The sequence below is a fragment of the Otolemur garnettii genome, unplaced genomic scaffold (assembly GCF_000181295.1).
Source record: "Otolemur garnettii isolate 467f Iridium unplaced genomic scaffold, OtoGar3 scaffold00001, whole genome shotgun sequence".
NCBI classification, from domain to species: Eukaryota; Metazoa; Chordata; class Mammalia; order Primates; family Galagidae; genus Otolemur; species Otolemur garnettii.
The window spans coordinates 71,653,565-71,667,115 of record NW_003852396.1 but is presented as its reverse complement, the minus strand read 5'-3'; the positions used below and the strand labels follow the sequence as shown (position 1 = coordinate 71,667,115).

Genomic DNA, 13,551 nt, shown 5'->3' with positions numbered 1-13,551 from the left:
GTTAGAGTTGCTGTGGCATCACAGCTCACAGCAACCTCTAACTCCTGGGCTCAAGTGATTCTCCTACCTCCACCTCCCAAGCAGCTGGGACTACAGGCACCTGCCACAACGCCCAGCTATTTTTGGTTGTAGTTGTCATTGTTGTTTGGTGGGCCTGGGCTGGATTCGAACCCACCAGCTCAGGTGTACGTGGCTGGCACCTTAGCCACTTGAGCTATAGGCACTGAGCCCTGACTTCTGACTATTTTTTTATTGCAGTTGTCATTGTTGTTTAGCTGGCCGAGGCTGGGTTCAAACTGCCAGCCTTGGTGTATGTGGCTGGCACCGTAACCACTGTTCTGCGGGTGCCAAGCCTTGTTTTTTGTTTTTATTATGACATCTCACAAGGGACTGGCAATGGCTTCACACCATTTAACTCTTATAATGGGATAGTACTGCCTGGTTCTGGTGGTCTTGAGTCATGCCTTTCTCTCATTGTCTCTTTCCTCCTTTGCCTTGCCTTTCTTCTTTTGTCTCTGATTCCCCTAAATAAAGCACAGCTGGGTAAAGTGGTGTTTGTAAGGACTTTTTACACAGGTATCATTCAGCAGGCATTCAGATCTCTGAAATTATAGCCATTATTGTTTGTAAAAAGAAGGCAATTTACTTGTTCTAATTATAGTAGAGGGGGGAAATGCGTAATTTTTAGCAAGCTGGGAATTAAGTGGCTTCCATACTCCACAGAGTTAATCTTCATCAGGGTGGTGTTGATTGACATGCCGGGGGACGATGTTAATGTGCGATTCTTTTTGGGAACGGGGGAGGAGAGTGGAAATTGCAGTTTCTCTACTAATTGTACATTAGGTGTCATTTATGACAATTTCATGTTGTCTAGACAGAGGGAAATGATGGCAAAATTATTTCAGTGGAATCAAATGCTGAGTCCAGAAGGAATCAGGGTGGTTGCTTAAGTCAGGATCAGGGTGGAAGGACAAGTAGTATACCCCAGAGGTGAATCAGTGAAAATCAGATGTCACCAAGAGAAGCATTTCTGAATAAACCTAGGATATAAAGAAAGTGATTGTATACTCTGAGCTTTGTGTTAGCTCAAGGGCTAACAGTAGATTGGGAGCCCGGCTGGAGTCTATGCCTTCTTGTCTATTTCTGTAGACTCAAGAAACCTCATTACATGAACAGATATGAACTGGGAATCTGCCTCTTTGCCTCTTAGCAATAAACGCCCCAGCCCATAGTGCCTTTCATTCTCTGATAAGTCTTCATTTACTAACTCTGTTTGCCTTCCTGATGCTGGCCTAAGATCTTACTTCCTTTTAGACAGTATAATGCTAGCAATAAACCAGGGTCAAAAGCTTGTCTCTTAGCCTTGGTCAAGGATTTTTTTTTTGAGACAGACTCTTACTGTGTCTCCCTTTGTAGAGTGTGGTGGAGTCACAGCTTACAGCAACCTCAAACTCTTGGGGTTAAACAATTCTCTTGTCTCAACTTCCCAAATAGCTGGGACTATAGGTGCCCCCTGTGCCTGGCTATTTTGTTGTTGTTGTTAGAGTTGTCATTATTGCTTAGCAGGCCTGGGCTGGATTTGAACTCACCAACTTTGGTGTATGTGACCAGCGCCCTAACCACTGTGCTATGGGTGCCAAGCCAGATTTTTTTTTTTTTTTTCTTAAATACAGAGTCTCAGGCTGTCACCCTGGGTAGAGTGCTATGGCATCACAGCTCACAGCAACCTTCAACTCTTGGGCTCAAATGATCCTCTTGCCTCAGTTTTTCTATTTCTAGTAGAGATGGGGTCTCGCTTTTTCCTCAGGCTGGTCTTGAACCCATGAGCTCAAGCTATCCACCCACCTCTGCCTCCCAGAGTGCTAGGATTACAAGCATGAGCCACTGCACCTGGCCTTGGTCAAGGATTTTTAAAAGTTTGAGGTCAGGAATTGGAATGTGAAAAACAGTCTTAGAAGACATTTATGGGTTTGCTTTTATCAAAGAAGTAGGAGATTCTACCAATATATTCTTTGAAGAATTAATAGGCCTGGATGTAGACTTTTTTTTTTTGAGACAGAATCTCATTTTGTGAATCTCAATAGAGAGTGCTCTAGCATCATTACTCACAGCAACTTCAAACTCTTGGGCTCAAGGGATTCTCTTTGCCTCAGCCTCCTGAGTAGCTGGGACTACAGGCACCTGCCACAAGCCCGGTTATTTTTAGAGACAAAGTCTCAATCTGGCTCAGACTGGTCTCCAACCTGTGAGCTCAGTCAATCCACCTGCCTCAGCCTCCCAGAGTGCTAGAATTATAGGCGTGAGCCACCATGCTTGGCCTGGAGGTAGACTTTTAAGGATTTGTCGTCATTCTAAATAAAATTAGCTAAAAATTCAGGATTATGGAATTCTGTAAATCTCTTCCTGAATTCAGGGGAAGCCAGTCAATTAAGATGCACTACCTCTTAATTAAAGTCTAAATATATATATCCCAGCCACTGCTTATAGAGGCATGTGCGCATGAGAGTTCAGAACTAGCCATGAAACTTTCCCCCATAGATTTGCTCTTATTAATCCTTTGGTTAAAAGCCTCTGGTCTGACTAAATCCCTGGTTTAAAAAAAAGGATGTGGTCTTTGAACAGACCTTCCATGTCTCCCAGAGAAAATGGATTTGGATATAGAGTAAAGTCATCCATGTCAACCTGGTGTTTTGGGTTTATGTGATGATCAGAGTGAGTTTTTATTATAAATTGGTGTTTTATAACTCTTATCTTATGTGTTGAGGGTATATGAGCTAAGCTAATATCAACTAATAATTTTACAAATGTATTAAAAATAACTGCCCACCACACAGTTAACAGAGGGTCAGATGTTCCCAAAGGGTTCTGGCTGACTTTTCAGGCAAGGCTTTTATATAGTGAGACACATGATTGCACACTCTGTATAAATTCTGTTTGCAGACTTCCCTTTTGGTGTCTGTGTAATTATGTTGTACTCTGATGTTTTACCATCTATTGCTCACTGCCCAGAGGCATTGAGAAATACATTAATGTTTTGTAAAGATGTTTTTAAGCTTTTTTGGTGAAAGACATCGTCTTGAACCCTGTAAACTGTTTATGTTTGATAGTAAAATAAGGTAGATCCATACCATCATCTCTAACTGTAGTAGTAGTCTGGTTTCTTCCCCAGTTAGCCTGTTAGCAGTGCCACCTTGCCTTCGTCCACCCCACAGTAGGGGCAGAAATTGCCTGCCAGACTCTGCTGGCAACTACATCACATGCTATAAGTGCATCCCTCAAAGTAGGGGGCCCTGCAGCGATCAGATGAATGCCTATCATTGGATAACTTCAACGATAATTGCTAGTGTGTGAAATGGGGAGGCTTGGATGCCTCTGCTTTAAAGCAGAGATGTCAATTTGGAAATCATAATAGAGGTGTCGTTTCAGAACACACAATTATTTTTTGCAAAGAATAAGGGCTTGTCATCTCCTGGCCCGGGCATGCGCTAAGGCAAAGATCTGAGACTTGCAGGGTAAGATTGAGAAATGAAGAGTTCAGTGGTTGGTTCAAATTTCTTTGGCCTGCTGTCCCTTCAACCTCTTGCAAACATTGCCCTCTTACTCCTGTGAAGTCTCTTTTGGCAATATGCAGTCCAGGAGCCTCAGTGGTAGTTTCCCAGGCAAATAGCCAGCCTCTGACTTTATGATTTAATGAGGCTCACAGGGACCAGGCTACACTGCTTTTATTAGGGCAACTATGTCAGTACTTTAACCTGAGTGGCTGAAGTGACCAGAAGGATGAAGGATGATGTTAAGTAAGCAGTTTCTAAAACCCTCTTCCTAGAGGAATTTTAACATGAGTTTTTGGGCATCTAGCAACCTTGTCTGAAAATTAAGGGGTCAGTGGGGGCAATCAGATATGTCTTCTTATTCTTCTAAGTCTAGGTAGGCCTGCCCATTCATTCAGTAGGTATTTATTATGGTCCGCTATTGCATATTAATTATAATGTGATGGTTTATTGCTATTATTATTATTTTTTGAGATACGGTCTTGCTCTGTTGCTGGGGCTAGAGTACGGTGGTGTTATAGTAACTCATTGTAACCTCAAACTCCTAGGCAAAAGCAAGTTAGCAATCAAGTCTGAGCAAGAGTGAGACCCTGTATTTACTAAAAATAGAAAAATTAGGGCTGGGCACAGTGGCTCATGCCTGTAATCCTAGCACTCTAGGAGGCCAAGATGGATGGATTGCCTAAACTCACAGGTTCAAGACCAGCCTGAGCAAGAGTTAAGATATCTTCTTTAGTAAAAATAGAAAAATTAGCCAGGCATGGTAATTCATGCCTGTAGTCATAGCTACTCAGGAGGCTGAGATAAGAGGATCACTTGAGCCCAGGAGTTGGAGGTTGCTGTGAGCTATGATGCTACAGCACTCTACCCAGGGCAACACAGTGAGACTTTGTTGCAAAAAAAGAAAAATTAACCAGGCATAGTGGAGGGAACCTGTAGTCCCAGCTATTCTGGAGGCTGATGCAGGAGGATCATTCGAGCCCAGGAGTTGGGGGGTGCTGGAAGCTATGATGATGTCACTGCACTCTACCCAGGGAGACACAGCAAGACTCTCTGCAAAAAGAAGAAGAGACGAGAAAAGATGAGAAGAGAAAAGAAAAGAAACATATAGTTTTGCCTATAGAGATTCTGTTGTTCTAGCTAAACTAAACATACAGTATCCCACCCATGTATTTATCTTGACCATTTCTTCTTTCTAGAAAATCACTCTTCCTCATTGTTGCTTGTAAAAGTCCTTCAAGCTGATCTTGAACTCCTGAGTTAAAGCAGTGGTCCCTGCCTTGGCCTCCCTCACCCCTGTGTTAGGATTACAGGGGTGAGCACGGTTCCCAACCCCAGAACTACTTATTTTTATAATAATACTGAGATGTTCTTTGTCTTTTTCACTCTTGTACTTTCTCAAATGTACTGTGGATATTTCTAGAGGTTCCATGACATCTACTGAGGTTATCACTCTCATGGATAGTGGAATGTGTTTGTGTCTTAAAATTTCTCAGCTTTAATTTCAGATGCGATATTAGTACATTTTGATAGATATAACTCATATAAACAAAACCTTTTTGAGGTCTTCGTAATTTTTTAGAACTTAAGGCAAACATTGTCCTCTTTGTCCTGTAAAGTCTCTTGTGGTAATATGCGGTTCAAGAGCTTCAGTGGTAGTTTCCCAGGCAAGCAACCAGCCTCTGATTTCATGATTTAAATGAGTCCTGGGGCTTGGCACCTGTGGCTCAAGTGGCTAAGGCGCCAGCCACATACACCTAAGGTGGCGGGTTTGAATCCAGCCTGGGCCCGCCAAACAACAATGATGGCTGCAACCAAAAAATAGCCAGGCATTATGGCGGGCACCTGTGGTCCCAGCTACTTTGGAGCTGAGGCAGGAGACTCACTTGAGCCCAGGCGTTGGAGGTTGCTGTGAACTGTGATGCCACAGCACTCTACCCAAGGGGATAGCTCGAGGCTCGGTCTCAAAAAAAAAAAAAATTAATGAGTCCTGGGATTGAAAAGTTTGAAAACCACTGAACTGTAGCGTATTGTATATTCAAGAGGAATGAGAAATTTGGCTGCAAAGCTTTGAATGATGAGCTAAAGAATCTGGACTGTTTTTTTTCTTTTTTTTTTTTGAGACAGCCTCAAACTGTCCCCCTGGGTAGAGTGCTATGGCATCACAGCTCACAGCAACCTCCAACTTCTGGGCTCAAGCAAGTTTCCTGCCTCCGCCTCCCAAGTAGCTGGGACCATAAGTGCCCACCACAATGCCCGGCTAGTTTTTGGTTGCAGTTGTCATTGTTGTTTGGAGGACCTGGGCTGGATTGGAACCTGCCACCTTAGGTATATGTGGCTGGTGCCTTAGCCACTTGAGCCACAGGCACTGAGCCTTTTTTTTCTTTTTCTCTTTTTTTTTCTCTAGGCAAAAGGGGGCTATTAGTTTTGGTTTGGTTATACCAGTGAATTGAAATAGCAGATGCCATCCAGAGTAAAGATAGGTTAGGAAAGTATTCATTAAGCATGGGGCATCAGTGTCAGTGTAGCTGCTGCTGCTTTTTTTTTTTTTTAGATTAAGACAGAGTCTCACTTTTTCACCCGTGGTAGAGTGCTGTGGCATCATAACTCATAGCAACGTCAAACTCTTGGGCACAAGAGATTTGCTTGCCTTAGTCTCCCTAGTAGCTGGGACTATAGGCGCCCGCCACAATGCCTGGCTATTTTTATTTGTTTGTTTATTTAGCAGGCCTGGACCAGGTTCAAACCCACCCAGCCCCAGAGCATGTGGCGAGTGCCGTAACCATTGAGCGACACAAGCCCAGCCCTCAGCATATCTTCTAGTAGCAGGTGTTCCCTATTAGTAGAGGCCACAGACTTCTGGCAATTGATTATTTCCAATGGTTGGAAAGGTCTGAACATGTTTGTTTGCTTTAGGATATTGATTTTTTTCCCTGTGATCTGACAACCTGTTAAAAGAGTATTTTTAGGGTATAATTATTTAGTAAGGAGTTGTCACTGGCTTTTTTATTTTGTCTAGACTAGTACCCAGACTTCTGTATCAACTATGTTATCTATTGAATTTGAAGTAAAGAATTTTTTCTTTTAGATGGTATCTCATCTGCCCTGACCACTTTTTCCTTTTCCACATTTTCCTTCCTCAACTTTTTATTGTCTTTCGTCTCACCAGACAGCTGATATAGGAATCCCTTTGCAGATATTCAGAATCTAATTACGAGGAAAGAAGTAGTTGTATTCATTTAAAGTGTTAGCCATTTTATTATGCAACTTGAATTCTGTGCCTCTTAAGGTTTTAGTAGGGCTTAATATTCATTTTTCATGGTTTCTATAGTGCATGATACTTTGATTTCAAGTCTTTCTGTTCTATTTCTTAGTTATTTCACCTTATCTTTCAAGGAACTTTATTATGTAAGCAAATATTTTAGAGTCTGGGTGGGCAAAGAGCTTCTATAAAGGGCTCGGAGGTATATATTTTAGGCTTTGTCTTTATCTAGATTACTCAACCTTGCCTTGGGAGCTCCAAAGCAGTCACAGACAATATGTAAATGAGTGGATATGGCTATGTTTAGCTAAAGCTTTATTTACAAAAACAGGCAGCTGACCCAGGGCCTGTAGTTTATTAAAACTGCTCTAGGAGGGCTTGGTGGCCATAACTCAGTGGTTAGGGCGCCAGCCACACACACCGAGGCTGGCAGGTTCCAACCCGGCCTCAGCCAAACTACAACAACAACAAAAAATAGCTGGGCATTGTGGCGGGCACCTGTAGTCCCAGCTACATAAAAAATACATAATATTTTTTATTGCAGTTGTCATCGATGTTTTAGCTGGTCCAGGCTGGTTTCAAACCCACCAGCCTTGGTGTATGTGGCTGGTGCCCTACCCACTGAACTACAGGCACTGCCCTAAAGAGATCCTTTTAAAGAAGTAATTATTGTGAAAATGAATGGCTGCCTCTATTAGTTTTAGTGTTTGACTTTTAGATTTTTGTTTATTAGAAAAACAAAAAATAGAAAAAAATTTTCTTTTTTTATTTTGAATAATTTCAGACTTGTAGAAAACTTGCAAAAATAAAACAAAGAATTCCCATGTATCCTTCCACCATATTCCTTAAATGTTAAACATTTTACCACATTTGCTTCATTATTCTCTCTTTTTTGTTCTTTTCGTATATGAATATGGTTAGGCTTTTATGTATTTATTACATTTATATTATTTTACATTTTATATGTTGGTTGTTCTAAGTATTAAATATTCTGTTTTTAATTTTAAAATTACTTATAAATTTATTTTTAATTTTAGAAATTGAGTCTTGCTCTGTCACTCAGACTGGAGTGCGGTGGCATAATCGTAGCTCACTGAAACCTTGGAACCCCTGGGCTCTAGTGATCATTTCACCTCATGAAGAGATGGTCTCATTATGTTGCCCAAGCTGATCTCGAACTCCTAGGCTCAAATATTCCTCTTGCCTTGGCCTTCCAAGGTGCTGGAATTACAGGTGTGAGCCACCATACTTGGGTGAATATTAAGTATCTTACTATCTTAAGTAGTATACTTACTATCGTAAGTAGTTTATAGTTTGATAGAGTAGTTGTCTTTAGACTTTAAAAAAAAAAAACCCTTTCTTAGTAAAAGATTTTTTAATAATCCCCATCTATATTATGTGCATTATGAATGTATATTATAAAGCAAGAAGTTGTAATATTTTTCTTCTGCTTCATGGTGGATTAAAATAGCACAACCCTTCATGTACCTCCCTTAGATACCACTTGTATAGAGAATGAACCAGACAAACATGTAGAGAAAAGAAATGAGTTTTTAGGTTTTTTTGTCAGAGCTTCAGTGATTCTTTAAAACATTTCTAAATTGAGATTATAGGTCAGAATGAAATGGCAGCTTCAAAAATTGAACAAGGTTGTCTAAGCTCTTCCTGATTTTGCATTATTAAATTGAATGATAGATCATTAAGTCAAGTCGTATTTGTTGTGACCAGAGGAGAAGGTGGACAGCTGCCATCCCATCCCATTTTCTCATGCCATTTCCCATTGACAGCTCTCTGCAAGAAGCTAACAGTAGGAAAGAAGGATCTTTCTTTGAGGTTCCTAGGAACGGTGGTGGTGATATTTACTCATCTAGTAACTTTAGTTCTTTCTTTATTCGACACCGATTGGAGAAGTCTATTTTTTCTCCAGATAGTACTTGTGACTGTGAAGAGCTTATGTGGGGAGGTGCTATTCACAGTGATGGGCTCTCCTGATTTAGTGTATTAGCAGTAAAATGCCGTGTATATATGTGGCTTGTCAGTCCCACTGTATAGTCTAGGGAGCAAATGGTGCCAACAGATTCTGTAGTAAGTAGGCACAGGGGATGCATGTTCCAAGAGAACCTCTTTGGGGATGCTCCAGAGACAAAGCCTTACATTTTAGTTTTATTCTGATTTAAAAGAAGTTAGAGTGGGAAGTAGACTTTGCAAGATTAGAAAATGGAGTCATTAAAATGGAAGTTATCTAATTCAAACTCTTCCATTTGAGGAGTTTCCTTTATAGCATCTGTGATAAGACATCTCAATACTGTCATTGCCTTGGCATAGTAGGGGGCTTATTTGCCTCCTAACTTATACAATTGTTTTCCAGGCAGAAGAACTTAAGGATATAATTTGGTCAACCTCCTTCTTGCCAAAGGGCCTCTTACTAAGTAGCCATTTGGAGGATAATATGGCAGGGCTCAGTGATTGATATTCAGGACTAACTCCAGAGGAGTTTGGGGTGGAAAAGTTTGGACATATTCTAGGGCATTCAGCTGTTCCCACACTGCTTCTATCCTTGGACTGCCACCCAGTAGGACTATGTAAGGTGGTCTAGATGACCTGAGTACATACTCTTCTCAAATTTTTGCTTGTCTTTTTTTTTCTCCAGACTATGCGCCTCAGACTAGCTCTCACAAACATTCTGTATTTCAAAGATGGAAAACTATAAAAAGAAAAAAAAAATTCCTGTCAATTAAACCATGTTACACAGTTGTAAGATGTACCCCAATTTCAGACACATTAAAATATGAAAAGAGAAAGTATGGTGAATTGTAGAATTTCTGCTGCTTTAAATAGTGATATTATTGAAGATTGAAGCTTTCAGCCTTAGAGAAGTACTTTATTACATTTTTCTTTCCTTATTAATTTCATTGTGTTCTGTCTGTTCATTGGTAGGATTGTTAGAAGTCTCTAAGTGTGGGGCCTTGTCTAGTAGAAAACATCAGCTTCTATTTGGTTGTCCTAGGCAGGCCAGGTTGTTGTAAGGCGGGTTGATAGAGCCTTTGCTTTTTCTCTTTCCTGGGCTGTTGGGGGAATTCTGGAGTGTGCTTGTTGCTGGGATAAAGTGACTGCACATGACTGTACCTAAAACCAGCTGGTTCTAATAACAGAAAATTGAATTAACTCAATTGGAAAAGATTGGTAGCTGCTGTCTTTATCCTGCAGATCTGCTTTAATGAAGAATCTGGCAGGGAGCCGGAGACCTGTTCTTGGGAGATTCAGGCAAGATGCTGCTGGAGAGGAACAATATGCATTTCGTTCAGAGACCATTTCCTTTGAAAAAGGAGCTTGATTGGCTGCCAAGGCACATATGAGTTGGGAAGTACTGCATCAGACATGGCAAGCCGGGGAGCCCCTGGGCCATGTTAATCATATGTGTTTTTACTGGCCCTTGTTGTACAAAAAGAAAAAAAAAAGTCATAGCTAAAATTCAGTTATTGGGAGATTTCATGCAGAAGGCCAATTTCTGGCTTTTCTTTAAAAAGTAGGGAGACCCAGTAGTCCTGAAGCCACATTCTAGTATGGCTGGAGCTGATAGGACACAAACCTTCCCATTTGCTAATCTCCATTGTTCACAGTGGATACAAACGCGCTTGTTTCCTGCCTGGACCTTGGAAAGTCCTGCATTTTGGAATTAAGAAAGAGCCTTCTTAATTTAGAAATTAAGAAAGCACTTGTGGCTGAGTGGGTAGGGTGCTGGCCCCATATACCAAGGGTGGTGGATTCAAACCCAGCCCTGGCCAAACTGCAACAAAAAATAGCCAGGCATTGTGGCAGGCGCCTGTCATCCCAGCTACTCAGGAAGTTGAGGCAAGAGAATCGCCTAAGCCCAGGAGTTGGAGGTTGCCGTGAGCTGTGACAGTATGGTACTCTACCAATAAAGGGCGATTAAAGAAAAAAAAGAGCAAGCCGTCTTTAATTCTGGAGTCCTGCCACTATCACCCTATCACTTAATAGCTGTATACCGCAGGCGTATACTTTCACTTTTTAGGCTCACTGTTCTCATGTATGTTAGTAATACCTACTAGTCTAGCTTGTGGTGAGCTTTAAACAAAGAAACACACATGAAGTGCTTAGTATATTGCTTGGCAGCGATAAAGTGCTCAGTGAAATGTGTGGGTATCACATATGATTAGTTGATTTCGTGATTGGGCTAGATTATATTAGTAAAAATTTTGTCACTTATGAAGGATTGAGTTACATTGAAGGACCACTGTTTGTCACAAAATGGTTGAGGGCAAGGCAGAATGAATAGAAGATAGGTAGATATGGATTATGGTGGTATGGAGGAGCTACATGCCAAGATAAATAAATGTTGGCACTGTGTAATGATCTCTGTGTGTGCCTAAGTTTTCCCTCCTATGTTGATCCCAACCTCCTATTTGTCTACTGGAGGTACTGCAAACAGAAATAAGATCATGTCTCTGAAGCACTTGTTCATTTCTCCCTCAAGAGCAGTATTCATCATCCTGTGGCCATATTTAGTGTGGGAGCTCTGTAGCTCTTCATTTATTTACGCCTGTACAAACTTAGCTTGTAGGAAGGGTTTGATTCCAGATAACAGGTGTTAGCGTCACACTACAGTGGGGGATGTTATTTATCCCTCACCCATTTTTCCTTATGAATGACCTCTGAGTTGGTAATTGACAGGGATTATTGCCATTTTTTTAATCTCTGCTAGGAGGCTGCTGGAGTCTTCCCTCATTTCATTATCCCGTTATGATGGAGCAGGATCCAGAGAGCACCCAATTTACCCAGACCCAGCGAGGTAAGGCCAAAGTGAGAAATGGCACTAGGTGGGGGGAGGGGCGGCACTTGGCGTTGCCAAGCTGTTGGAAGCTCCGTTCTGTGCCTCTCTGGTCCTGGTGCTCTTTTACTCTTCAGTTACAGTTTTGAGGCAGGTGATTCAGGTAATTGGGAAGTGTTGCAGGTAAGTGAACAGTACTTCTGGTGACAGAGGATTATGACTGAGCTCTTGTCCTTTGAGGCTCATTTCTACAAGTGGGGTGCTAGAGGAAGGACCTGAGGAGGCCACAGGCAGAGTCATAGGAAATTCTTTTTTCTGCTGGCTTGAGAGGTCAGTGCCATTCAGATGGATAACCAGTGGGGAACAGAAGTTTTTTTTTATTAATAGGGAAATTATTTATAAATGAATCAAAAACCTTATTGTCATTTGAGAAGGAATTTAGAATCTCAAAGGGCAGAAGTATGTCTCCTTCAGATATTGAAATTTTGGAGGCTACCTGAGGGAAAAGATAACTGAAGAAAGAGTAACTGTATAAAATTAGTTGGCATTTTATTAAAGTGGTTACTTTACATTTAGAAGATATTTGAAACATTCTTGAAAAGATAAAAACAACATTCAGGTGAATTCAAGGCCAGCCTTTCCCTGATGCTGGTAACTGAGGATCTAGGTTGCCACAGCTATATCATGACATTGAGCATTCTTTCTGAAGTACTAATGAAAAGACTCTTCCTTATCCTTTTAGTTCCTTTTCCACACTGTAGAAATGACAAATTTAAGGACCAGGGAACATAGGGATTAATGACTTTAAAACAGGTAGGCAACTTAGATGATGACTGAAGTGAGGAAGTTTGTTAGTCTCTAATTATGTTTGAAAGCTTTAACCCTAAAGAAAATTTTCATATGAATCAAATACTTTGAAGCAGTGAGATGTAGAGTTCTTACTATGAAGAACAGCAGTAAGAGTCTCCAATGGGAATCTCAATCCCCATAATTTTTAACCCTGCAATGTTCAATAGGGATTCTTAAAGTTATTTCTCCTCTTTTCCTGTAATCTGTTATTTATTCCTGCTTTGAACTCCTTATCACAGAAAATGTCATACTTTGTGGTATTGGTATTTTTATATTTTGCTTTTGAACACAAAATAGGTTTTTTTGGAGGGGAACATCTTCTTTCTTGAAGAAAACTTAAGGATTTATTTAAACATTTAAATTTTTCACTTGGAATACTTCAGTGTTATTTGGTGATTTTCTAACTCTTTGTAGGAGAATGATTGTTACTACCTCATTACTGATTGTTTAATTTCTTTGTCCTCTTAGGCTTCACCCTATACAGCATGTATAGGTCAAAGCTTTGGTGCATTCAGATCCTTACTTTTTCTCTGGATACCTAAAAAGACATGGCTAGAATGTACTTGTATTTAATAATTGTGTCTGGAATATTTTTTTACTATTGATCTATAGTTTCATAGTTTAAGGAATTCCTGTCCTATTGTGAAATTAAACAATTAAGGGTTACCTAGTACTGAAATTTGTTCCTGCATAAAAGGGCAATTTTTATTATCATCAGCATCAACATTATTTCTCCTTCTATCCCAGCAATCTTAACATGTTTCCATTAGGTAGGGTAGGCTATAAACTGAGGAATGAATATACTTATGGTTACTTTACAGAATCAGTTCCCAAAAAAGGATCCTCTTTGTCCTCTTGAAACTTTTTTCCTGTTACATTCTTTTCTAGTTTCATTGATTTGAGAATTTAGCTAACAGTACTTGAATTCTGCAGGAAGATTTCTGTATATTTAGTAGATATATGAACAACTTGAGCATTTTGTTGAAAAATTTAGAATTCTGTGATTCATGCTTGCGAAATGCTTGGGAACAAAGGTTCAAAGGGATAATGAAAGTTCCGCCAATTGAGGCTTTTAGGAAATAGTTCTTTTTTTTTTTTTTTTT

At 40.4% G+C, this 13,551-nt stretch overlaps 1 protein-coding gene across 1 annotated transcript in view; it reads left to right on the top strand.

Moving 5' to 3' along the window:
- The window catches only part of AMBRA1 (autophagy and beclin 1 regulator 1), a 239,126-nt gene that overhangs the window by 81,845 nt on the left and 143,730 nt on the right, over window positions 1-13,551 (top strand). The window contains 1 exon segment of the mRNA XM_012803007.2: window positions 11,534-11,620. Coding sequence (XP_012658461.1) covers window positions 11,534-11,620 — 87 coding nt within the window.